Source organism: Ambystoma mexicanum, chromosome 5p (genome assembly GCF_040938575.1).
Source record: "Ambystoma mexicanum isolate Mex_15411 chromosome 5p, UKY_AmexF1_1, whole genome shotgun sequence".
Taxonomy (NCBI): domain Eukaryota; kingdom Metazoa; phylum Chordata; class Amphibia; order Caudata; family Ambystomatidae; genus Ambystoma; species Ambystoma mexicanum.
The window spans coordinates 305939228-305966753 of NC_090930.1; the positions used below are offsets into that span (position 1 = coordinate 305939228).

General features: G+C 48.6%; 1 protein-coding gene across 6 annotated transcripts in view; it reads right to left on the reverse strand.

Annotated features, from left to right (window-relative positions):
* MTMR1 (myotubularin related protein 1) overlaps positions 1-27526 on the reverse strand; it is a 1542631-nt gene that overhangs the window by 464479 nt on the left and 1050626 nt on the right. For all 6 annotated transcript variants that reach the window (XM_069612748.1, XM_069612750.1, XM_069612749.1 and 3 more), the window contains one exon: positions 5799-6005. In XM_069612748.1, coding sequence (XP_069468849.1) covers positions 5799-6005 — 207 coding nt within the window. The remainder of the gene's footprint in view (positions 1-5798; positions 6006-27526) is intronic.

The following is a 27526-nucleotide window of genomic DNA, read 5'->3' on the forward strand; positions in this document are numbered from 1 at the left end:
GAATCCCCGGAACCTACCAAACACCCACCCCTTATCGGAGCGTTGATGCGACTGGATGTACACCTTGGCCGTGGCATTCGTAAGAATAAAGGCTTTGCGGTTTGCGAGCTGTTCTTCTTATCCAATTCCTTGTCGTTGGTAGAGTGAAAGAGGTCACTACCCTCGAAAGGAAGGTCCAATATGCGATCCTTGACATCGGGGTTTAACTTTGTAGCCCGAAGCCAGGCCATCCTCATGTCCGTGGCGATGCAGATGGCCCGGCAAGAGGCTTCAATGTGGGCCACTATGGACTCCATGATGTCATGCGCTACCACTTCTCCTAGACCTACCTTAAAGCATGCCTGGCTCTGTGCCGGGAGTTCCGGAAGGAAGTCTGATATTTCCCACCACAACCTCTAGTTAGCCGCTGCAAGCATGGCATCCGCGTTGGCTTGACGCAGGTGCAGAGAGGCGGAGTACAGCTTTTTCCCGTAAGCCTCCAAAATCTTCTCCTTCTTGCCTAGCAGCGCGAGGACGAGGTGGCCGAGGACGACTGAGGCTTAGAGTAGAGTGACACTGCAGTGATCACTGAAGAGTGCAGCTGGGGGTGTGTGTCAGCAAGAGTGTATCCCCCTACATCTTTCTATACTTGGCATTGAGGTGCCGACTGACAGGCAGGGCCGAGTGTGGCTTGAGCCAATCCTTCTTGGCCAGAGCGACGACATCTGTCTGCATCGGGACACCCGTCTTGGTAGGGGGTCTTAGGGAGGGGACCTCTGCCAAGACCCCTCTCCTCGGGCTGCTCTACCTTGGGATAAGGAAGGCCCAGATATTCTGCCAAGCCTGTCATGAAAGACCTTCGATGAAGACGGCGTGTCCAGATCCACCTGCTCATCTGTATCCGCCTGGGTGTCCGGCTGGTCCGCCGCAGGAGGAGGGATGTAGGGCGCTGTGGGCTGCGGTGTGGAGACCAGAGCCGGAGGCTGGTTCTGAACTGGCTGCACTGGGGGCGGATTTGAAGGAGCTGGTAGCGGGAGCTGCGCTGGGGCCTGTGGAACCGGAGCCATGCGAGGAATGACTATAGGCACTGGTGGAGTATAGTCCCTGACTGCATCCCTTCGGATGTCCCCAATCTGGGGGGCTCCCATCAGCCCCAAAAACCTTTAGAAGAACCTGTCTTCGGAGGCGGAAGAGGAGGCAGGGGATATTGACGGAGTGGCTGCTGGGGCAGGAGCACACTCAGTCTGGGTTGCAGGGGGAACCTGCCCTGCGCTACTGATGGATACACTGTAGGGCACACAACTGGTTGACACCAGTCCCACCTAGAAACTCGTTCACCAGCCTGCTCTGTTCCTAGGAGTGGCATCGGATGGGCGGCCATGTTGTCTGGCACGGCAGCCATTTTGTCAAGCTGCGTGCCAGAGTCGTGGTGCATGGCCCTCCGGACACAGCCTCGCCCAATACTTTTGGTGTTGGAATAGGATGCTTATCGGCACCTCAGATCTAGGCATGGAAGGCGTATCACCCTTGGCATTGTCGCCGGTAGTGCTGCGTGCAGGCGCCCCCTCAGACATGGAGCCGGTACTAGGGTATAACCCCTCGGGTATAGACCTAGTAAAAGAACCTTGTGTGCCCTTGGCACCGATACCGGTATGGTCCGAAGACTCCTCGGCCGTAAGGTCAGTAGCTGGGTTAGCGTGTGCTGGTAACAGAACCCGAGCGGTTCCTCCCGCTTGGGCGTGTCCTCGGGAAGGAGTCGCCCTTACGGGGTGCGATGGAAAATAACAGCCTTCCCTTGTGCCTCAATCTCTGCTGGACAAATGTCTTTAAGTCCTCTGGTGGCGACGCTTCGAAGAGTTCTCTCCACCTAGCTAGACTGATCTTCAGTGCGGCTGGAGTCAAGAGTCGCACGCAGTGAAACCTTCCCAGCCGTGGTCAGGGCCAAGGCAGCAGAGGCAAACAGCGCGGGGGTCAGATGTGGGAAAGAGTCCCTCGCAGGCTGGACACCTGCTGAAGTTGACATGCGCCAGGGAGGAGCGGGACGTCGGTGGACCACTTACCTAGATGACTAAGACAAAAAGATAAGAGAAGAATCCTGGGAAGAGCATGTGTAATCACATGGCAGGGCCAAACCCAGGAGCACTGCTGAAATCGGCCCATTCCCGTCGATGTCGAAAAGGGGCCTGGGGAGAGGCGCCGGTGGTGGAGTCAGGGTAGCGCACGCTCCCAGGGTCGCGCGCCTCTAAATTTAAAGAGGAAGAAGGTTTTTCTGGTGAAAAAAGTTACATCTCCTATCCCTAGGAAGGGACACCCATACAGTATGGAGCAAAGGGGACAGGGCGCAAGTACTACAGAGCAAAACATGTCCCTAATATACCATTTTATTCTTTGAACACAGGTATACATTTGTGTTTTCTACCATGTAAGTCATAACTCAAATAGAATAAAATTCCGACTCAAGCTTTTCATACCATCAACAAAGAATTAAACTTCCTAACACATTAGATCCAATTCCTGAAGATTGCAGTTTGTGTCAGCAGTTTGCAGCACACGCATCTTGCAACTATGACCTCTGCCATCTTGCAGCCACACTGAGATATACAAAGAACCACATTTATGTCCCTCTCAGGCCATTTTTCACATAAATTGCTTTTCCAGACGCAATCTGCTGGCATGCCAACGAACAAAAATGTGAAACAAATGTATAATAATAATAATAATATGCCTTAGACTTTGGGAGATAGGCCATGGCCCTTCAACCCTTTCCCCAGGACCATCATGCTCACTTTGCAGACCCTCGCTTGGACAGGAGCCAGCACATGAGTGCTGTTACATAGAAAATCCTGCCTGGTTTCTATTGGAACCATTAGCTCCTTTTTAAATAATCCATATAATTTGCCTTCAGACACTAACCCAATTTTTGTTCTGCACCTTGCCATGGCTTTGCAGCCCCCAGACCTTAAGTCTGTGCCAAAGCAACCTTTACAATGTCCCGTCTAAAGGCCAAGCATATGTATTCAAGATTTGTTTATAAGGTAGGTGTAGAATGCATTCTGTCCCATGTGTGCCTGTAAATTCTAAACACAGGCTAAGGGCCACAAGCCTCCACTGTGTATGCAGATGGATTTAAAAATACAGATTTATTTTTTAACCTATGTGGTAGGTAGCTGTTTTTTAAAGCCTCCCAAATCCCCCCCAATTGGTACCTTTTTTAGATGCGTAATGCTGTGTGTGTAACACAATGTGCCGCGTGTTCCCGACTTCATGGAAAAACTCTGTTCTTGTTGTAATCTATAAGAAGGGGGATAGGGCAAATCCGGGGAATGATCACCTACCTCCCTTCTTCATTGCGAAATAAGATGTTCATGGGGCTGATCCTCAGTGACCTTACACATTGGGCAGTAAAAGCCAGGCGTATCCAGAAATATCAGAGTGAGTTCATAAGGGATTGGGAACGGATTTGAAAGGTTTGGAAGTCTATTGGCTCAGGGAGGATTCTTCATGCTGAGCAATTTACTACTCGCTCTGGCAACGATAGACTACAGCCAAGCCTTTGACTGTGTCAACTGTAATTTTTTGTGGAGCCCGTTGAAAGAATGGGGAATACCAGACATGTTATTAGTTCTGTTTGTTGAGTAACGCTAACAGACCACTCTATATGTGAGAGTGGACGGGAGGGGGTCCATGACGGAGTATATACCAGTTATGAGGGGCCTCCATCAGGGATGTGCGTTAGCCCTGTGTTTGTTCAATCTTTATTTATCCGACCTGGGTATCTATCTTGGGAAGAGCTCATTTGCTCCTCAGACTGTCAATGTTAAGCATTCCTATCTTAACTTACTCAGATGACATAATCCTTCTAGACAGAACTAAAGGTCGGTATGCAGAGACAGCTCAATGCAATCAGGGAGTATTCAGCTATGAAAAAACTAAGCATAAATGGGAAAAACCAAACATTATATGGTTCACAACTAAGTCAAGATCGAAGATGATCTGGACCATGGATCATGAAAAGCTGATTCCAACTGATTTCTTGACCTACTTTGAGTTCAACTTGGATGCAAAAGCTAGTGTAGGGGTCTATTTGGCCGATTTGATGTGTATAGCGACCCAAATGGCAGCCCAGATGAAAAAAATCAAAAAAGAATATTGAAGATTCTCGCTGAGCCCTCTTGTTTCCTTTTATAGAATGAAGGTTGTGCCATGTCTTTTATATGGTACAGAGCTAAGCCATGGCTGTTTGCGATCTGTGCCATATGAAAGGGTTGAGTCGAGGGTATGGAAACATCAGTTGGGCCTACCAGACTGCATGCCCATCGCAGCACTAAGGTTTGAATTAAGCTTGAGTTCCCTAAGTAGCCTTATGGACTGGAGGACTCTCCTATTATACAGATGACTGCTTGCACCAGAGAGGGTTACTCTATGAGGAACTGGCTGGGGTGGCGCCGTCTGGAACTGTGAAATCAGCTGAGAATTTCAGGACCAGTGCTGAACGGGTACTGAGTGATTAAGGAACTACCTGTGGGGTGTTAAAAGCAAATCCGAATGAGGTAAAAAAGTACCTCTTTAGATGGGAGTGGATAAGCACAATTCAGAAGATAGGAGAGTACACATTAATTATTGGTAGAGTCTCTCCCAGGGGTTACTCACCCAAGAACAGGTCATTGGGCTGTGTTCGTGCTGGTAGAGAGATTCCCAGACCCCCCCACCCTCCCTGTTTTACATATTATACTCTAGTCTCTATCCTCTTGATAAGCCACTGGGGATTTCTCTAAAATATCTTTTAAAGTTCCCAAATGGCTTTTGGGCCAGTAAGTTTGTTCGAGTTGGATTAAATCTGCTATCAACAGGAGAAATATGTAAAATTAGAACTCAGGGAGATGGACTGAGAAGGGGTGTTCTCTTTGCGATGATGGGGAGGTGGTCCAAAACTGTGAGCATATAATTCTGTTTTGCCCAGCCTTGCGGATAATAAGAACTCTACTACTGTACGAGTTTACACATGATTTTGACTTATTGGTCTCTGAACTGTTCTTTCCAAGAATCTCGAGTGGGGAGGATAATGTGACCACAATTGCTGCTTAAAGATTTTAAATGAGTCTGGTATAATTAAACTAAGATGGTAAAATAGGGACTGAATAACAGTGAATTTTATTGTGCAAACTTATCTGTGTATAGCAAGCTGTTTTATAGTAAATTTTAAATGTGAACTGGATCAGTGATTTTAATGTTTTAATTTTTGCATGCGATTTATGAATTTGTGTAAAATTTGTCTAAGGTTGAGTATATCCAACCAATGTCACAATAAATAAAAAAGAAAATATAAAAATGTGCTGCTTGTGAGACTGATACCCAACACATTTTACTGAAACCCCTTAACAAACCATAAAATACCAATTTCAAATTCCATTCCTTTGGGAGAGAAGATCTTGCACCCTTCCCCCACAGCACTGTCCTGCTCACATTGCAGCCCTTCTCTCAGGCATAAGTCAGCACAGAAGTAAGGGTTATTAGATATTAATTCCTGCCTGTATTCCACTGCAATTAGTAGCACCTTTTTAAACAGATTATGTTTGAGTGGATCAGGTTGCCCCATTCAAACACTTCCATGCACACCCACCTTTTGAAGCTTGTCTCAAATTGCCCTTTTCCAGGAATCAGGCACAATTTGCATCACCCGCACTCTGAATAATGTCATTGTCACAAGTCCACTTGTGTCCAGCAAAACGCTTCATGAACTTTACATCGTACAGACAAATCGTATACATGAACATTTCTATCAAAAGGAATGCTTCTTATATTAAGTGGACCACACTTACCACAGCAAACCTGTGCCCAAAACTTATCCATTCCTTTTCTATTAGAACTTCGAACCCTTTGATAGTTCGATAATAGCTATCCAACATGAGCATGGCCAGAGATGTGAGTTGTGCAGTGCGATCCCAACCATCACTGCAGTGTATCACCACAGAGGTTTTGCCAGACTCTATTTTGTCAGCAATTCGCACTGATCCAGCAAGCAGCATCTGCAATCAAAGAAAAATGTAAAACCTTTTTTAATTTTTAAATGATACAGATTAGATTAATTCAAACCTATTTTTTGCGGTTGTTATCGCTTGTGTACAGCATGTTACGTTTTTTAATTCTAAATATCAAAGCTTTGGAGTGTCAGATTACTTCTTGGTATGGGTGTTGTGTGATCCATATGTTGGCGCTCATTTATTGACCAAGTAACAACCGAAAGACTTAACATAATAGTGGTGTTTTTATCTTAGCTGAAGGCTACTTGCATGGCCATTTTATGTGGTTTTTATGTAGCACAATGATCCACATTTTCATATCTTCTTGGCACTGTACTGGCCTGTTGCTATGAATGCCAGCAAAGGTTTGAGATAATTACCTGTAACTACTGTCCTCCAGCATGGGTCTGGCATGGATTCACATGCTCATGAATTTTCCTTTTCCTCAGGCTGGTAATGCTCGGTAAAAGAAAAAACAGTTTTACTTTAAAACTGGATTTCTCCTCTAAACCAATCACTGTGCTCCAGGTTATACTGCCCCATCCAATGACAGTCCTCTCCCTGGCAGCCATCTTCAGATGTTGTAAGCACGTAAAGTGGCAGTATGACCAAGAACAGCCGCAGAGGGGCCGGAGGGAGGGTTCGCATGTGAATCCATGCCAGACCCATGTTGGAGAACCATAGTTACCTTCTCCAGCATGGGTCTAGCATGGATTCCCATGCTCGTGAATAGCGAATACATAGCAGTACACATTACACAGCCACGGGAGGGGGCCAGGCTCAACAGAAGCAAATAACACTTACCCGTGGACAGAATCACCTCAAGCGAACAAGTTGAGTAGCACTGCCTGGCCAACTCTGGACTCCTCCCTGGAATCCCTGTCGACGCAGTAGAATCTCAAGCAGGTATGCGTGGACCTCCACGTTGCAGCCCTGCAGATGTCGAGCAGGGTCACACCAGAAAGGAATGCCGTTGTTGCAGCGATCGCTCTGGTGGAGTGGGCTCTCGAACGGCCCGGCAAAGGACGGTTAGACAGCCCATGACAGTGCATGATGCAGCTGGACAGCCATCTTGAGATGGAAGCCTTGGACAAGGCCTTCCCATAATTCACAGATCCAAAGATCACAATCAATTGAGAAGTCTTTAAAAAACTCTTAGTGTGTGCCACGTAGAACTTCAAGGCACAAGAAACGTAAAGCGAACGCAAGGTCCTCTCTGCCGGCGACAAAGGATTCGGGAAGAAAACAGGCAACACCAAAGGCTTACCGAGGTGGAATTCTTACGGGACCTTCAACATGAAAGTGGGGCGTGTATCCAGCACCACACTCGATTCATGGAAAGATACGGCTGTTGCAGGACAGGGCCTGGATCTCACCCACTCATCTGGTTGAGGTTATGGCTACAAGGAATGCCGTTTTCCACAAGAGAAACTTGAGTTTTTGCCTGATGCATAGGTTCAAAATAAACCCCCATGAGTCTTGTCAGTACTACGCTGAGTTCCCATGCCAGGGTACCGGCAGGAAAGATCAAAAAAGCCCCTTGAGAAACTCCTTGACCAGTCTGTGGGACCACAACAAGGATCTTCCCTGGGGTATGGTGTAGCGTCAGATGGCCGCCAGGTGTACCTTGATAGACAGGTGAGCCAGACCAGCTTTTGCCAAGGAAAGCAAATATGGAAGCATCTGTGGGGCCGTGACCCTCAGAGGAGTAATCTTCTGCGACTGGCACCACCTACAAAAAAAAACGCTTCCACTTATGGCCGTAGCACTTTAGTATCAACAACGCCCTGGCTTTGACGAGGACCTCCCTGCATTCCGCTGGAAGCTCATAACCTCCAAACTCAGGCTGCAGGAGCTATGCCTTCAAGTTCAGAGATCCTGGGTCATGATGAAGGATTGCGCCTCTCTCTCTGGTGAGCAGATCCAGAAGTACTGGCAACTTGACTGGAGGCGACACTGATAGGCTGAATAGATCCGGATACCAAATCTGCCTCAGCCAGTAGCTTGAGAAGAAATACAGAGGAGGTACAGAAACAGCCCGCATGCTCCTCGGATCTGCTGACAAACTTCTGGCATTTTGAGTTTGCCACTGTGGCAAAAAGATCGATCGGAGGTCTGCTCCATTTGATGAACAGACGGTCTACCTGATCCTGACAAAGTTCCTACTCGTGGCAGGAGCGCAGTTCCCTAGTGAGGGAGTCGGCAATGGTGTTCTTGACGCTTGCCAGGTGGAACGGGACGAGAACCATCCCCTGTCCGATGTCCCAATGCCACTAGCGCTGAGCTTCCTTGGAGAGCGCTGGGGATCGAGTGCCCCCTTACTTCCTGATGTAGAACCAGGTGATGGTGTTGTCCTCACCAGCTTGCCTCTCCGAGATGGTAGGGAAGATTTGAGGGCCCAAAACAATTCCAGTAGCTCCAGGATGATGATGTGCAGATCCTTCTCCTCCGGAAGCCACACACCTCTGGCGTGCAGACATCCGGTGTGAGCTCCCCAGCCTTCCAGAGAGGCATCCGTGGTGACCGTCTGCTTGTATGGCACGGTTTGAAATCCCATCCCAATCGGTGATGTCGGAGCATACCCCCCAACCACTCTCTTGCCCACCAGAACTCCTTGTTGAGGGGGTTCTTGTCTGCAAAACTTTGGGACACTTGTATTCAACGTGCATCCAAGAACTCCTATATGGGTCACATTTGCAACCTGCAGAGACGGACGAGGTAGATGCAGGATGACATCATGCCCAGCAATGACTTGATGGCCCGGACCGTGGCCGTCTTCACCGATGACAGTCGCTGCACATTCCCTTGAATGGCCGCTATCCCCTCCTCAGAGGGGGATGCAGGGCAAGCCACTGTGTTGTGTCTGGCACTGAGGAACAGCGCGTTCGGCGATGGCGTTTAGCAAAACTTCGGATAGTTTTGGCCAGGCATTTTGTGAACACCCTTGGGGCCAACTTTAAGCCGAACAGTAGGGCCTTGAACTAGTAGTGTACCATGAACCGTAGGAATTTCCTTTGTTTCCTGTGGATGGAGACATGGAAGTACACATCCTCTAGGTCCAACCACGTCAAGAAATCCCCTTCCTCCAGTTTACCGAGCACGTGCTGCAAGGTGACCATCCTGAATTTGAGACTCCAGGTACTTTTCATATGGCATAGATCTAGGGGGTCTCCAACCCCCACCCCCATCTTTCTGGCCAGAGAGTATCTGGAATAGATTCCGTAGCCCTGGAGCCGTTGGGGAATGAGCTCCATCGCCCCTTTCCATAAAATGGCTCGCACTTTTCCTAGGAGCGGAGGGATGTGCTGCTCCCAAGAAGAAACAGGTGGAATATGAGTGCACCTGCATTGGAACTCCACGGTATGCCCCTGGGCGAGAGCATCCAGCACCCATCTGTTGGTGGTGATCTTCTTCCACTAGCTGACGAACCTAGTCAGTTGGCCTCCCACCGGTGACGGTGAAGCTGACCTCTGCTACCGTAGGCATGGGAGCGCCCCCTGTAAGCTTCCTGCATGGAGGATCGGGGAAGTTGCCTGTATTGCCTGTACAATGTGGAGTATCCCTTGGATGATCTGCTCGATTTTCCCCTGGCGGAGCCAAAAGACAACGAGCGCTGCTGCTGCATAGTGCCATGGGAACGTGCCATCTCTGTCTGTCTTTATGGCTTGAAGGGATTCATCGACTGCCTTCACGAACAGATTTTCACAGTCGAAAGGCATGTCCAGCACCTTGTTACCTGGTACATTTCTGATTCTGCAATCTTTTGGTTTCTTTGAGATGCATCGGATACGAATGGACTGGCATTACGAAAGGACTGGCCTAACATCTAACAGCCATGAAAGGAGATGTCACAGGGTACAGCCCAGCCGAGCTGTGAAATGCTGTGCAGGCCTCGCAGATGGGCATCAGTAGCCCTCCCTCGAGAATGTATACAGTTCTGAAGCTGCTGGCTGAAGTCCCAAGGTTGATAAGAGCCTGCCTTGCAAAGACAATCTGAAGTTACGAAATGTACTTTATTCCCCCTCTTAGGCGAAATGACCTGTTTTTATGAATACGTACTGTTAATGGGAGGAGAATAAATATGTAGCTTTGGCATTGTACATAAGTATGAGCCAGGCCTGGGAGGGCCAGAGTCGAATGTAGCCCTCCAGAGCCTGGTGTGTGTGTGTTAGCATTACAGCGCTTTTACACCCCACTTCCTGCTTTATTTATTATTTGTGACTGAGTGCCGAATGCCTGAGACAGTGTGATGGAGCTGGATGAGCACTAGTATCGTGGGGAGCAGGACAAACCGACAAAGGTAAACACTGTTTCCCATCTGTCGGAGGCCTGTGTTGGCGATGTCCACTGCCACCATAATGGCATGGTCCGGAGCCACCTCCCCTTATTGGAAAAGGGCGAGTGCCTCGGTTTTCTTCCACCCAGAAGGAATTGCAGGATAGGGCCCAGCTTATACCAAAGATCCCGGTCATATTGGGACAAGCTAGCCAGAGCATTAGCCGCTCAGATCGTGGATGCTGCCGTGTAGATAACTCTTTCCCATGGCATCCATCTTCTTCCCCTCGTTGTCTAGGGGGGGGACCGATGATGCAGAGGCCGGGTTGGCTGAACATTTTCTTTTCGGCGGCCGACACTACCAAGCCTGGTGACGGTTGTGACCTCAAGCACTTTGGTGCGGAGTCCGGCACACTGTATTTGTTCTCCAACCAGTCTTGTTTGAGTGGCGCCGTGCATGGGTTTTTCATGAGGGCTAGGCCTTCCGCCCAAATGTCGTCCAAAATGGGTACCAACATGGTCTTCCTCTTGGACTCCCGTCGCTGGTATAGGAAGCCCTCCTTTTTGGTTTCCTCTGACACCAGCTGGAACGGCTCAGAGGACTTGGAGATCGAGTGGAATGATTCCACCCAGTCTGGTGGAGAGCCTCTATGATGGGCGTACAGGTGCAGTGATTCATTGTCCGCCGGGACAAAGTCATCATCTTCGTCAGTTCCCGTGTCCATACCAGTGTCTCTGTGTGTGTGTGTATCCGGGTATGCTGGTGGTGGAGTCGGGTTCCCGACATGGTGGAGGAGGCTGATGCAGCAGCATCGGGTGACGCTTCCTCTTCTTACGTGGAGGCTGGTCAGGGGCCTGCAGTACAACAGGTGCCGGTGTTGGAGGCAACCTTTTCTGGATCGCCGTCAATAGGGTGTACAGAGTTGACAGGATGTCCAGGGATATGTACCTCAGCAGTGGTGGAAATGATGGAGTGCTAGGTCCTGTGCCACCATCATCCTTGTGGACTGTATGGACGAACGATTGGTCGTCGTCTGTGGAGTTGTCCATTGGCTGAATGTATGGAAACTTGGAGGGCTGCTTTGGGGCCCCCTCACACCCCACTTTTCCCTCCTGAGTGCTGTCTACCAGGGGTGCCTGCTGCCTCGGCGGCTGTGTCGTGCCTGGGAGGCAGCGATACTCTCTGTGCTGTAGGGACCACCCTCGTCTGGTCAGTACCACCCGCCATAGCGTTTGCCGCAGAGGATGTCGACGAAGCAGTTGACTGTCTTTGGCTGCGCCGGGTGAGCCTGCTTTAAGGCCTTCTCTTCCTGCAGCCTCCGTTTCTAAGATGTGTCTTTTAACTTGGCCGGCGTGGAGGATTTCCTCTTTGAGGAGGAACCTGATGGCAGGCTGGCTGAGGTGTTGACCAAAAGACACTAAGAGAGGTAGGAGGACGAACAAGTTACTCTCTTACCTGGTAACGTTCTTTCGATGGGATGGTCCGACGACATATTCCATATCTATGACAGTAATCGCCAAAGCTGTGCTGCTTCAGAAAATGTTTCTGCGTCAATGACATCGATACGCTGTCCTCGAGGGCCTCCGTCAAGCCGACGTCACCGGATGTTATAAGTAGGATGCACAACGCCCGTAGCCTCAGTTGTAGTTTTTTTCCCAGAACGTGTGGCACCAATCTTCTGCCAGTATGACCACAGAAAGCCTTGCGGAAACATAAGCTGCAATCGCATAAGAAATTCTGTAGCGGGGCAGGTAGGGAGGGAACGATATGGAATACGTCGTCACACCATCCCATCGAAAGAACGTTACCAGGTAAGAGAGTAACTTGTTCTTCGAGGGGATTGGGTCCTCCGATGTATTCCATATCTATGACAGACTCCCAAAGCAGTACCAACGTATGGAGGAGGGAAAAAGAATTTAGAATATAGAAATTTAGAATGCCCAATCAAATTGCAGAGTAAAGGACCGCCTTGCCAAAGGCCATATCCTGCCCATGGATAGAATCTAGGGAGTAGTGTCGTACAAAAGTATGGACCGAAGCCCATGTGGCTGCTTCACAGATGTTACGAATAGGAACACCCCTCTGCAGGGCAGTAGAGGCAGCCATACCCCTAGTAGAATGGGCCCGTAGGCCTACCGGAGGGTCCTTACCCGCCGAGCGGTAACATTCAGAGATTGCCAAGAAAGTCCATCTAGACAAAGTGTGCTTAGTAACAGCTTGTCCCAAATGCCTTCCAGCGTAACCAATAAAGAGCTGATCGTCCACTCTGACCCGGGACATGCGTGAAATGTAGAAGCTTAAAGCTCTCCTAGGATCCAACGTATGGAGCCTCTCCTCTTCCTTACCAGGATGTGGAGGAGGATAAAATGCCGGAATAACAACCTTCTGGCTTAAATGAAATTCCAACACCACCTTCGGAAGAAAGGAAGGAAGGACGAACTCTAAGGACAACCCTGTCCTTATGAAACACAGTGAAAGGTGGCTTAACTGAAAGTGCCTGCAACTCACTCACTCTGCGAGTGGAAGTGACCGCAACTAAAAATACAGTTTTAAGTGTTAACAGTCTCAAAGGACAAGAATGTAAAGGCTCAAACGGAGCACCCATTAGGAATTTTAGAACAAGGTTCAAATCCCAACCAGACACCTGGAAAGGTGATGGCGGGAACACGTTAGTGAGCCCTTTGAGAAACTGAGAAATGAAAGGAATTTTGAAATAAGAACACTCCTCAGACGAGGGCTTAAAGATGGACGGCGCCGCCAGGTAACCTTTAATGGTACCCCCTTGCAAGCCCTTGTGGACTAACGAAAGCAAAAAAGACAGAACCACAGGAATGTCACATGAAAAAGGATCCACATTCTTAACCCTGCACCAGTCGCAGAAATTTCTCCAACGGCAACGGTACAGGGACTTTGTTGCCGGCCGTCTGGGCGAAAGCAACACCTCCATCACGTCTTCAGGGAGGTCCCAATCCTTATACCTCAACCTTTCAGAAGCCAAGCGTGAAGGTTGAGGGATCTGACTTCTGGATGGAGAACCTGACCCCCCCCCTGTGAGAGCAGATCGTCTCAGTAGGGAAGACGACGTGGAGGGCAGATGGACAAATCGAGAAAGTCCGGGTACCACGTCCTCCGGGCCCATGCCGGAGCAATGAGGATCATCCTGGAACGGAATCTCCGTAACCTCCGCAGCACTTGCGGGATGACGGGGACTGGAGGAACGCGTCTCCTAAGGCTCCTTTTGGAGGAAATTCCCGCAAGCGGAACCTTTCGCACTTCCGGTTGACACTGGAGACGAAGAGATCCACTTGAGGGGTCCCCCAAAGGACGAAGATCTCCAGGAGAATCTCCTGAGCCAACTCCCACTCGTGAGAGATCGCACTCTGCTTGCCTGCTCAGAGCGTCCGCCGTCTCGTTTTCGTCTCCTGCCGAGATCGAAATTTCCTGGTGGATGGCCCGGAACCAGAGCTGCATCGCCTCCCTGCACAGAGGAAGTGACCCTGCCCCACCCCACCCTTTTGTTGAGGTGGTGCATGATGTGTTGTCTGTCAGAATCGGGACATTCTTTCCTCGCACAGTCGGCAGAAAAGCCTTCAGGGCAAGCCTGACGGCCCTCAGCTCCAACAGATTGATATGGAGTCTGGACTCCGACGGAGACCAACGACCGCTGACTGTCCACTCGTTGGCATGAGCTCCCCATCCCGTGAGGGATGCACCCGTCACGATCATCAACTCCGGCCAGGGTAGCCAAAATGGAGCCCCCCCCTCATCAGATTGCCTTTGACGGCCCACCACAGAAGGTCCTGGGAGTTCGAGGGCTGCACCTGAACGGGGTTCGCTATCCTGCCGGAGGACTGTGACCACTGCATCTTGAGAGCCCATTGCAGAGATCTCATCCGCAACCTGGCCTCTGGCACCAGAAGAATGCAGGATGCCATGAGGCCGAGCACCCTCAAGAACTCGAACGCTGGGAGATTCTGGGCATGTTGAAACTCGTGCACCATCTGCTGAATGTGATGAGCCCTCACCTGGGGGAGAAAACACTGCCCCAGGGACGTGTCAAGCACTGCTCCGATGTACTGGAGCTGCTGAGTTAGCGTCAAGTGGGACTTCTTTAAGTTTAGGGAGAAGCCCAGCTTGTGAAGGGAGTGGCAGGTGACGGACAGATGATCCAGGACTTGCTCAGGAGAGCGCGCCCTGATCAACCAATCGTCCAGATAGGGGTAGACGTGAATCCCCCCTTTCCTGAGATACGCTGCCACCACCACCATGAGCTTGGTGAAGACCTTCGGGCGGAGGTCAATCCGAATGACAGGACCCGAAACTGAAAGTGAGAGTCGCCAACCGCAAACCTCAGGTACTTCTTGTGCTTGGGATGGATCGGCACAGGCAAATAAGCGTCTTTGAGGTCTAGAGACACCAACCAGTCCTGAAGTTGAAAGGCCTGGAGGACTTGAGAAAGAGTAACCCTCTTGAACTTGTCCTTCCTGAGGAGCTTGTTCAAACCGCGCAGGTCCATGATGGGTCTCAATCCCCCCGTCTTTCTTCGAAATCAAAAAATAAGGGGAATACCTTCCCTTGTTCCTCTCCGCTACAGGCACCAGTTCTATGGCGCCTTTCCCCAGCAAGGATTGTATTTCCTGCGCAAGGAGCGGATCCAGACTCTTCAAAGAGAGATTCCCTGGTGGATTGTCGTGAGGCCTCTGCCGGAAAGGAAGACAGTAGCCGTGGGCTATGAGCTCCAGAACCCACACATCTGAAGTAATGGCACGCCACTCTACCAAGATGTTGCACCAACCTTCCCACAACCGGCCAACCATGGGACATGGCATCAAGACTGAGCTGAAGCGGCTGCGGCAGTGCCTGAGGGCAAAGGGGCAACTGCCCGAGCGGCCTTGGCACCTCGAGTACCCCCGTTTTCCATCTCTGGCACTCCTACGGTGGCCCCTTTGACTTGCAGCTCCTCTCGATTTACTAAAGGATGAGTAATACCGAAAGGAACCTCCCCTCCATTGCTGTCCCCTAGGACGAAAAAGCAGAGGTTGGCGAACTGCAGCGCCCAACGACTTCGCTGCAGCTTTGGAGGTTTGCAACCTCTCAAGGATCTCGTCAGCCTTGCTGCCAAAAAGATGTTCACCATGAAAGGGCATCTTGAGGAGCCGGGCTTGCACATCAGGACCAAACCCGACTTCCTCAACCATGCAAACCTGCGTATTACGGTGCTCGCCGCCATGGACCGGCTGACGCAATCAACCATGTCCAGACTCGACTGAACGTATTCACAAATGGCATCCTTGCCATCCTGCAGGATAGCAAGAAAACCATCCCATTCCTCCCCTTCGGGAATATGATCAGCCGCTAAGGAAATACAGCTCCACAGAGTGTGCGTGAAACGAGACAAGGCACAAACGGAGTTGGCAGCCTGAAGCACCCTACCCCCAGAAGAAAACACCTTCTTCGCCCAGCCGTCAAAACGTTTGTCGTCCCTATCAGGAGGGATGGTAGGGTACAACGCCTGCTTTGCGGGGGCCGTAGCTGCCTGCACCACCAAACTCTCCGGAGCGGGGTGCGTAGTCAAGTAGCAGGGGTCACCACTGGCTGGGCGATATTTCTTCGGCAAGGACTTGCTCACTGTCAGGAGACTTTCCGGAGAAGTCCAAGCCGCAGTCACCCTTCTCTGCAAGGCCATATGGAATGGCAGCACCGGGTCAGTTGGTGGACCTTGGTCGAGGATGTCAGGCAGAATCCTGTGCAGTTCCTTTTGGGAACACTACAAAAAGATTAAGACTACAGGAGTAAGCAGTAAACCCAATTGGTAGCAGTCTGTACCACCCAGATTTACCTGGTAGCTGTGGCTGAGCAGTCAGACCTCTCTCAAGAAGAGTAAGGCAGTATATAGAGTATACACAATAGGGCTAAAAACACAGTAGAGCAAACAAACACTGACCTGAGCTTTGTATAAAAAAGTATATAATTATTTATTTAAAACACACTTTAGGTAATATACTAGCACAGTCAGGTAAAGTATACACACCTCCCTTGATAACTATCAGACAAGTCAGAGTTATAACACCACGATTTGTTAAACAGATGTGAGCGCATAACCTGATGGCACTCCAATAGTTCAGTTAAAGGGAGAGAAAAAGGCAGAGCATAGAAATAAAACAGGTCCCAACACTTTTATGAGTTCTCAGCAAGGGAATAAAGGCAGTAATTACTGTAGAGCCAAAGTTCATAGGCCAGGCCCACTTTAAAGGGAGCGAAGCGAAATGTGCCCAGGATCACACGGTTTAAAATGCACGAAAAAGTCTTTGCAGAATGTTCAAAAGAGGTTGGGGTGATTCAAGAAGGTAAAGTTAGAAGATCTGGGGCCAACCCACTTGGCAAGTCAAGGTTTTAAGGGTCACCTTGGGCAAACTGAAGAAAGGGAGGCCAGGCAGGACACAGTACCTTAAACAGAGAGGAGGCTCCAGCGGTGGCAGTTGTTCCTGGCAGTGGCTGCGTTCGTTGTTTCCGCCAGGGGAAGAGATGATCTCATCGAGGAGGAAACATGGAGTCGTTGCACTGCACAGGGACGAAACCAGCCGCGGAGTTCGTCAATAAAAGGTGCGTTCCTTTTATTCGCGGTCAAAGTGGTGAAGCTTGGCTATCCGGCCGCCGAGGTGCTTGGCACGGGCGATTCGACCAAGAGACGTCTTTGGAAGGCAAAAAGGGCGAACTGGTTGGTCCCACCAGCTCAGAGGAAGAAGACTCGTCCAGCAGAAGATCTTCTCTTGTCGTCGGGAAAGTGGTGAGGTAGTTGCAGCAGGGCTTCACTGGTGGTGTCGTCGTTGCAGATGGCTCAGCTTCTTCCCTCTTCGGATTCTTAGGTCCTGTGGAGACTTCTGAAGTTCCAGTCCCAAAGGCCCTGCTTTTATGCAGAAAACCCCCCCATTCATCAGCCTAGCTGTCTATCACACATGCTAAGTGGTGAGCCGGGCGGCTCACCACTGGGCCAAGCAGAGTAGAGTGCGACTTGGGTTGCAGAGGCAACGCAGTCCAGGGCCAATTCCCCCTCCTCCATCCTTCCTGTGGAACCCAGACAGAGTGGCACCATTTGGAGGGCTTCTGTGGAGAAGCCCGCCAAAAAGTGGAACAAAGGGCTCGATCTTGGTCAGAGTTACAGAGACGGACACAAACACCATTTTAGAAAAGAGTTCTGTCAAAAAGACCCAACCGTTGATTTAATATTAAATGAATAAACCAGCGGTATCTTTAACATTGCACCAAGAAGTGGTGCGTTTAAAATCAATGGGAAAATCCCATAGAGAATATTCTGGTGGAATATTTTGCGTGGTAACCACTGCCACCAGCCAGAAACTCGACAAGGGGGGACTGGACAGTGCCCCCTTGAAAACAGACCCAGGGGCAATATAATTAACCCCTTCCAGTACTTCCACAATATGATGGTTTGTACTGGTTCTGTTCATAATTTAACACTAGTAAAGTCAGTCAATGGTGACTTTACAAGCCCTGGGAGACAGTAGCCAGTCCCAGGTTATGGAGTCTATGTTTGGGGGTCACTATGACACCCCTGTGTTACTGCACTGAGGGTGCTGTGTAACACACACAAAACAAATAGATGATACCCTATGGACCAGAAAGAAACCCCATAGCCCATAAGCACACAAAAAGTCAAAGACATACCTCAAATCATGCCTAAGAGTGGGAGGAAAAGAGTCTCACTCTTAGCAGGAGAAAAAAACAAACCTCAAAAATCCAGCAAAGCTGCTGGGGGACCCACTAGGTTTGGGAAATTAGTCTTATAAGAGAATTCTCCTTAACAGAGGATATCAGTCAGGTCATCCTGCTGAAAATCCCCAGGGGTGGCGACCACCCCCAGGTAATCCGTGACCCTCGACATTAGGCACCGATGAGGACGCGGCATGCGTGCCAGGCTCAGGGCTGCCAAACTCCGTCCTTGGAGAGGTGTCAAGACCACTGGCGTTGTGCAACGACTGACGCAGGTCCTCAAGTTGGCTATAACCAGAAAGGAGGTCATCACGAACCTCTGCAGGAACCTCACCTTCCTCAACCTCTCATCCACCTCAGAAATATAATCCAGAAGCTGGAAGGAGGGTACAGAAAAAGGAACAAAGACCTGTTTAGCCTTAGCCAGAGCCTTTCTGGGGGGTTCAACTGTGCCACGGGTTACCCCCGACAATGCCGCCTCAAAAGGCATTGACGGAATCGACGTCGAGCGTGGCGCCGTCCACACAGGCCTCGAGGTCGGAGCCCCGAGCGTGTCTCTCGACAGCCTGGGCGCCGACGACTTTCTTGGAGGCAGAGCCTCGAGAGAGTCCGTCGACGACCTCGGCGCCGCAGGCGTCGAGGTCTTCTTTGAAGACTTCACAGGTTCTCACGGTCTCGTGGGCGTCGAGGACTGGGACCTGGAACGGGCATGTCTAGAGCGACCATCCTTGTCCGACCGGGACCTAGAAGGCACCCGGTGGTCGCGACGACTTCTAGAGCCTGAAGGCGTACGAGCAGCGTCTCTAGAACGGTCACAGCCGGTGTCTTTCGACGGCGCGGACGGACCAGAGCCCTGCGATTGGAAAAATCGCCAACATCTCCTTTAGGAAGTAATCCCATACCTCCGGAGTGGAATGCTTGTTGGGACAAGCAACCCGCCGACGGGCGGAGTCCTCGGACGAGGACGGCGACCTGTGACGGCACTTCCTGGACTGCCTCGATGAGGCAGAGGAGTGGCAGGACCGACTCCCAGACCGAGAACCCCCAGACTCACGACGACAATGCAGAGAGTCGCCCCTCGAATCATCTGTCGAAAGACCAGTGGAATGTGACTTCCGCGGCTTGGCCACCTTACCAACCGACAGCTGCTTCTTACGCTCCCGCAAGGCCTTCGATGTGAGCGATTGGCAGTCGACACAGTCATCCGTATTGTGGTCCTCCCCGAGGCACCGAGGCAAGCGTTGTGCGTGTCTGTCAGCGACATCTTGGACCCGCACACCCGACACTTCTTAAAACCGGACCGCGGGGTGGAAGAAGCCAAAGATATCATACAAAATCGCAAGGAAGAAACAGGTTCGAAGACCCGAAAGAACAGGATTCAGTAGAACCGAGGCACGCCGAGATCTCCGAAGCGAACACGTTCGCCGAAAAAACGGAACTTAGGCTACGTGCGTCGTGTGTCGTGTGTCCTACTTATAACATCCGGTGACGTCGGCTCGACGGAGGCCCTCGAGGACAGCTTATCGACGTCATCGACGCAGGACGCCGAAAGATTTTCCAAAGCAGCACAGCTGTGGTGATTACTGTTATAGATATGGAATACGTCGGAGGACCCAATCCCCTCTAAGGGATATTTATACTGCTCCACCAAACAAGCCTCCAAACTAAGGGAAACCCTTCACAAATTATACAAAAAGCTTGGTGGGCAGTGTACTGAGCAGGTAGGGCATCTAACTGTGGCTGGATCTACGCCTCAAGGAGAAAAAATAACATGTAACTCACTATATTAGAGTGAGGAAGCAGATGACCAGGTTAGTACTGCAAAGTACGTCCAAAACAAACAATTATCAGAATATATATATTTTTTATTAAATTGATTAACAATGGTTAAAAAAAGATCCTTCAACAGAGCAATTCAAATTTGACAACACAATACAATACAAACGTGGAAAGTGCAAAAAACAAACTCAAAAGAACACTACACAGGAAACAGTGACGGTAATCAGTACTATAATCAATCAAGTCCCAAATATAGAATAGAGAAACAATCACCATTAAAAAAAAAACTTAACGCTAATCAGAAAAAACACTCAAAAAGGTCAACTCAATCACCCACAATGTGCTCTAAACTCAATTACACCAAAGTCCTCACACTGTATCATACCCAATCAACCCAACATGTTTCATTCCTCATACATCCATATCACACACAGTAAGGGGAAATTCATCAGGGGCTCGTTTTAAAAATAAAAAAAAACACAATTCACAAGAAAATGATTGTGTAGCTTTGAAGGCTAAAAGAACAGACTAAAAAAGCTGTTTTAAAAGAACTCAGCAGAAACTTATGGTCACTACCAAAGCCAACCACGAGTAAACACTATTAGTGTATTGCCGTGGTTAAACAGTCGAGGGAGATGATCGGTGCAGCCGAATTGCTATCTTCATCATCACCTCGATTTCTGATCCTGCCAACGAGAGATGCTGTCCACCTGTGAGCAATAAAAAGATAGGGTGTGGGTAAAAGTCACTAATACCTTAAACCCACCAGACTGTTAAATAACAATTCTGCAGAGTGCACGTTAGCATGTGTCTAATGTCTCCAACCCCCATAATGCATTATGAATTCCGTGCCAAGGCACCAGCCGACTTAATTCTCTAAAATTTTATAAAAAGATTTGGTAAAAAGAAGGGAAATGGAAAAAGTAAATGCCCAGAATTTAAAGCAAACAGTGGGTCAATGATGTTGCTCCTAAAATTCATAACCACCCTATGCCTTCCACATGCCCTGCTTATAGAAGGGCTATAAACCACATGACCTGCCCTTGGTTACAGTCTGGAACACCCACTCAAAAATCTACACAAGATGTGCATTAAGGAGTACTCCGAGGTGTTATCCGTGTTTCTAACAGTACCTAAACCACCGCCATACCCGCACAATACCATGAGGGGTGAGATCTACACAGTGGTTCAACTTATGCCTGTTTGAATGTGCAATTTGTTACATATATTCACTTATTCATACCTTCCCAAATTTTAATGTGTTAGCAGTGGAGCCGTTTCAAGCGAACATAGATAGCTTGGGCGTTGCCGAGCACGAACCAGCCCGCCCGGAGTCACAACAATGCTAAGAAAGCGAAAAATACAGCAACACCGTGATGATTTAACATGTGGTGTCACACTGCCATAACGTGTAAATAATACACATTGAGACTTTAATTCCATACCAGTGGGGGGGTGTTCGTATGCCTTGCACTCTGTCCAGCCACGGTTCCAAAAAGGAGAGGGGTGGAACAATTAAGCAGTCAAATATCATCGACTGGCGGACACGTCAGGGAGCTGATTGCGACCGCATTAGGTCAGGTGAACCTATTAGAAATGAGGGGACAATTATATACAGCACTAATTCTCATGACTCAGTACCCCCAGGGAGGCACTCCTCATTGTCTAAGGTTCGCCCACACATGCTCTATAGTTTTACCCTCAATCGAACTGTGTATAAAAACACAGTGCAGCCACCACACTATTTTGTCACAAACCAAAGGGGATCGAAAAAAGGGGGGGTTGGAGAAGAGAGGGAAAACAACGCTTACCTCATATATTAATGGTAGAGCTTCAACGGAGGGTTCACAGTATTCCCTCTGTGTGGTCGTACTCCGGCAGCAACAGCACTAGGAACTTGAATTAAGCAAGAGATCCTCCTAAATCGTGCTGACCGGCTGGTGTACTTATACAGATTCTGGCCGTAATATGTCGCAGCTGTGTCACGGCCCGCCTACCGATGTGGAGGGTAGGTTAATAGGTTACAGATGCATAGCAAGCTGCTTGGAATCATGGTAGTGGAAGTCCACTGCCAGCGAACTCCACCAAGGCATTTTAAACTACCGATCTAATAAACGTCCGCACAGAAAAGAAGGCTTGTCTCGAGTGTCGACTCAGCCATTGCAAATGTGCGTTAAATTGCTAGCTGATTAGGCTACTCGGACAGGACTCCAGAAAAAGAGCCACTTAACCACCGGAAGGCAGGTGGCGCAAATGCTACCTCTACAAAATACGTTGCAGAGCAGGATGGAAAGAAAAGGAGCCCGCCACGATCGAATGCCCAAATAGATCAAGCTATTTATTGCAGGAGTGGAATAAAACCTAAGGGGAATCACTGTACATTCACTGGAAACAGCACATCAGGTTATTCAATATAATGTTGCAACTAAGCGCTACAATAGTGCAAACAAGAACGTGCTGAACGTAGCACTATAGATCTAACCACAAATGTGCTGAAAGACTCTACAATGGTACACTGCACCATAACTCAAAAATCGGGCCGGACAGAAGCGTAATTTCCATCACATATTTATACGCCCCAATCAATTTTGTCATTGAGTCCAATCTCGGCGCTACGGGTCAGAAAAATCAGATGTTGTTCCTTCTGGAGTAACTTGATCTTATCGCGGTTACTATCGCCAGTGGGGTTAATTCTCAAGATCACACTCCAGCGCAGATCTTCCACTTTATGTACACGTTCAATCCAATGTTCAACTAGGGGTGCATTCACAGTCCTATTTTGAATACAACTCTTATGTTCCCCAATCCTTATTTTAATCCTGCGTTCGGTTTTCCTGACTTACATTCGGTCGCAAGGACACCAAATCACATAAATCAGCATGTTGGAATTACATTTGCTGAACTGATGTCACCACATTGTTTAAAGACTCAGATTCAATTCTGTGCTTCTTGAGGTGGAATTACAGCACGAGCATTCCCCACATGCAGAATGGGCCGTCAGTTTTGGGATGCCCCATCTTTCAGGCAACGTACTCTGTCTACTGGGTCTCAGGCTCACATCATTCCGTGAAATAAGTTCCTTTAGATTGCGGCTCCTTTTGAACGCGACGATCGGTTTTGTAAGCGGTTTGGGACCTTGTTGTAGGATATTCCAATTTTTAAGCATCATAGTCTTGATTTTATTAGAAATATGACTAAGTATTGATGAATACAAGTTTATCGCCACCTTCCCTTTTAGGGCGATTGGAATACTCTAGAAGGGCCTGCCTATTGTTGTTACAAGCACGCTTTTTGGCAGCGAGTGTGAGTTTCTTTGGGTAACCTCTCTCAAGCAGTCTAGTGCTCAACACCCCAGCCTCTTTCTTAAAATCCTGTGTTGTGCTATTGCGCTTCAAGCGCAAAAACTGGCCCAATGGCAAATTGTCCCGAACGTGTCTAGGTTGAAAACTCTTGTAATGTAATAGAGAATTCCTGTCAGTGGTTTTATGAAAAGGCTTCACACTGAGCGTATTGTCAGTGATGTTAGACATGATTGTGATGTCTAAAAAGTTCAATTCACAGTTACTCTGGCTAAATGTAAACTTAAGAAAGCGATCTTGTTGGTTCAACCATTCAAAGAATTGGTTGTGTTCTTGTGTGTTGCGAGACCATATGACGAAAAAATCATCAATATACCGTTTCCATATACAGATGTTTGACTTGAACGGATTGTTTACCGACTGGATTATGTTAACTTCAAATTGCTCCATGTAAAGGTTAGCCACACTAGGCGCTAAAGTAGTGCCCATTGCGGTACCCTGTATTTGTTTATAGTACTCACCATTAAAATGGAAGTAACTCTCTGTGAGCGCCATTTCGGTGCACCAGAGTACAAAAGACATGGGAGTTGAAGAGTCTGGGTGTTCAAGGAGGAGACGCTCTTCAAGCATGTCGAGAGAGGCTCTTTGTGGTATACTGGTATATAAGGCAACGACATCCAATCCTACCAACAGTTCGATATTCAAATTGAATGTTAAGCCTTCAACTTCATTAACCATCTGGATTGTATCCTGCACATAACATTTAATTTTGCGCACTAATGGTTGAAGGAAAAAATCTGTGAATCGAGACAATGGTTGTAACACCGAATTCACCCCAGACACGATAGGTCTGCTTGGCGGGAGTTCCATACTCTTGTGGATCTTTGGGAGAGTGTACAACTGTGGAATTTGAGGTTTAGGGGCACATAAGAAATCTGCTTCTTTGATCGAAATCCAGCCGCGTTCTTTAGCTTTATTAACTTTTACATTGATCCGTTGTTGTAATGATGTCGTGGGGTCTGTATCGAGAGGTATATAGCAATTGAGGTCCAAAAGTTGTCTATTGCATTCGAGGATTTAGGCCTCACGATTGTGTAGGACTATAGCGCCACCTTTATCGGCTTTGCAAATGACAATAGATTTATTGTCAAAAAGGCCTTTAATTGCTGCTTTCTCACACTTACTTGTGTTATGGAAAACAGGCTGATTAGTACCCTGAGACTCAAATTTCTTTAGGTCATGTAGTACTCCTCTCTCGAATACTAATGCCTCTGGTGTTCTCAAGCCGACTTAATTAACCCTGTATCGGTTTCATCTATTTCAAGCTCCTTATCTTGAAAGAACTGTTTGAGATGAACCTTCCTCATGAAGGCATGGAATTCCTGTCGGAATAAGAAGTCGTCGTGTGAATTGGTGGACACAAAACCCATCCCTTTTTCAAGAACTTTAGTCTCATCTTGGGTGAGAGTGTGTGAGGACAGGTTCACCACAAGGCGTGCATGCTCCTTAGCGTTTGCTGCAGAGGATGTCGACGAAGCAGTCGACTGTCTTTGGCTGCGCCGGGTGAGCCTGCTGTGAGGCCTTCTCTTCCTACAGCCTGCGTTTCTAAGATTTGTCCCTTAACTTGGCCTGCTATACCCATCTTTCTTCGAGAAGCCCAGGCATATCGCGCATCCATCCTCGTTGTGGTCCGGGTGCAGGCATACAGGCACTTTTGATGTTTGTCCTCCACGAAGATGTTCCTTAGCCTGCATTGGGCCCTGGGCCTGTAAATAGTCCATCCCTCCTTTTTCTCCACCGTCATGGTCGGAGGGTGCAAAGTAGGCCCAAGTCGGCCTTCCAGAAACTTTGATGAACAACCGCCCATGAGGGGCGTGCCACTTCACTGACAACAGATCCCCTTGCTGGCCAATGAAGATAGGAGCACAAGGGCACTGATGGAACAAAAATAGAACTTTTCCGGGAAAAAACATGCATAAAAGTACAAAATAGCTCTGAGAGCAACTCGAAGACGCCCAACACTGAAGCGTACGGTAAAAATCTGAAGATGGCTGCCAGAGGCGGGGCTTACAGAGAGGACTGGCATTGGGTGGGGGCAGTATGAACCAGAGGACAGTGATTGGTTTAGAGGAGAAGAACAAGTTACTTACCCATGGTATCGTTCTTTCGACTGGATGTTCCTCCAACGTATTCATTCTCTTTGATATTTCCAATATCCCAGCCTTTTCTGCATCAGAATAATTTTTTCAGCAGGGGGAGCTGTGCGTCCATGTCTGTCGAGTCGATGTCCCTCGGAGGCCTCCTTCTTGACATTGACGTCACTGCAGGTATATGTAGCACACACATCGCCCGTTGGCCTCAGTTCTGCCGTTTTGACAAGTGGAGCTTTGCCTTGTGTTCGCCGGTTACTCCCCTTGAGAGAGCGTAGACTGCAAACGCAAGGGAAATTCTGCTGCATGGTAGGTTGGGAGGGGCAATAAGGAATACGTGGCAGCAACATCCAGTCCAAAGAATGTTACCATGGGTAAGTAACTTGTTCTTCAAATGGATTGTGTCCTCCCACATATTCCTTATCTTTGATACACTCCCAAAGCAGTTTACGCAATTTGGAGGTGGGAGTAGAAATGAGTGTCGTTATGTATGCACTGAGTGCAATACTGCTTTTCCAAAAGCAGAATCTTGGCCCGAGAAGGAGTCTAAACTGTAATGTTTAGTAAAGGTGTGCACAGACGACCATGTGGCAGCTGCACATATATCTTTTATCGGAACTCCCCTCTGCAAGGCAGATGAAGTTGCAATGCCCCTGGTCGAATGAGCTCTTAGATGTTCTGGAGGTTCTTTACCTGCCAGTCTGTAATATTCCAATATTGTTAGTATAATCCATCTGGATATAGTTTGCTTGGTAATGGCCAGTCCCAATTTGTGATCTGAATAATCCACAAATAACTCGTCATCCTGCCGCAATTTTGCCAATCTGGAGATGTAAAAGCTCTGCACGTCTAGGGTCAAGCCTGTGAAGTCTTTCTTCTTCCTTTCCCGGATGTGGAGGATGATAAAAAGATGGTAAAGTTATTTTCTGAGCAATATGAAACTCTGAAACAGTTTTGGGGAGAAAAGTAGGCTTCACTTTTAGTACTCTGTCTTTATGAAAAACAGTACGAGGAGGCTTGCAGGATAAAGCCTGTAGCTCACTCACCCTTTGGGCTGATGTTATTGCCACTAAGACAATGGTTTTAAGAGTCAGAGGTCTTAATGGACAAGAATGTACAGGCTCAAAAGGAGCTCCCATCAAGTAGAACACCAAGTTGAGATCCCATAGTGGGCCTTGAAACGCGATTGGCGGGTAAACATTAGTCAGTCCCTTTAAAACTTGTACTACTAAAGGAATCTTAAAGTAGGACACTTGCTCTAAAGTGTGCTTAAAAATAGAAAGTGCTGCCAGATATCCCTTGATGGTACCAATCTGGAGCCCCAGATTTGCCAGATGTAATAGAAAGGATAACACCATTGGTGTATTGCATGAGAAATTATCAACATTAATATCTCTACACCAGCTGCAAAACCTGCGGCAGCAGTATAAAGATTTGGTTGCTGGCTTTGTGGTAGAAAGCAAAACCTCCATTACGTCATCCGGGAAGTCCCAATCCTTGCATCTCAGCCTCTCAGAAACCATGCGTGAAGGCTGAGAGTCCTGGCATCCGGATGGAAAACCCAACCCTCCTCTCGCGAGAGAAGGTCCTCTCTTTGCGAAAGACGTATCGGAGGGCAGATGGAAATGTCTAGAAGGTCCAGGTACCACGTCATCCTGGCCTAGTCCTGGGCAACTAGCATCATGGATTTCCTGAACCTTCTCAACCTCCTGATTACGTGAGGAATGACTGATTGGAGGAAACACGTATAGGAGTGGAAACTCCCAGTACACCACAAACGCGTCTCCTAGAGCTCCTCTCAGAGGAAATTCCCTTGAGCAGTACAGTTCGCACTTCCTGTTGGCACTGGTTGCAAACAGATCTACCTGAGGGGTTCCACAAAGGGTGACTATCTCCTGAAGGACTTCCTGAGATATTTCCCACTTGTGAGAGATTGTGCTCTGCCTGCTCAGAGCGTCTGCCGTCATGTTCTTATCTCCGGCTAGTTGAACTGTCGACGGAGAGATTCCTTCTTGCATTGACCAAAACAAGAGCTGCACTGCCTCTCTGCACAGTGGTAGTGACCCTACACCACTTCTCTTGTTGAGGTAGTACATGGCCACTGTGTTGTCCGTCATTATCAGGACATTCTTTCTCCGTACAGAGGGCAGGAAGGCCTTCAGCACTAATCTGATTGGCCTCAGCTCTAAAAGGTTGATCTGTAGTTTGAACTCCGATGTAGACCAACATCTGCTGATGGTCAAATCGTTTGTATGTGCTCTCCACCCTGTGAGTGAGGCATCCGTCACTACTGTC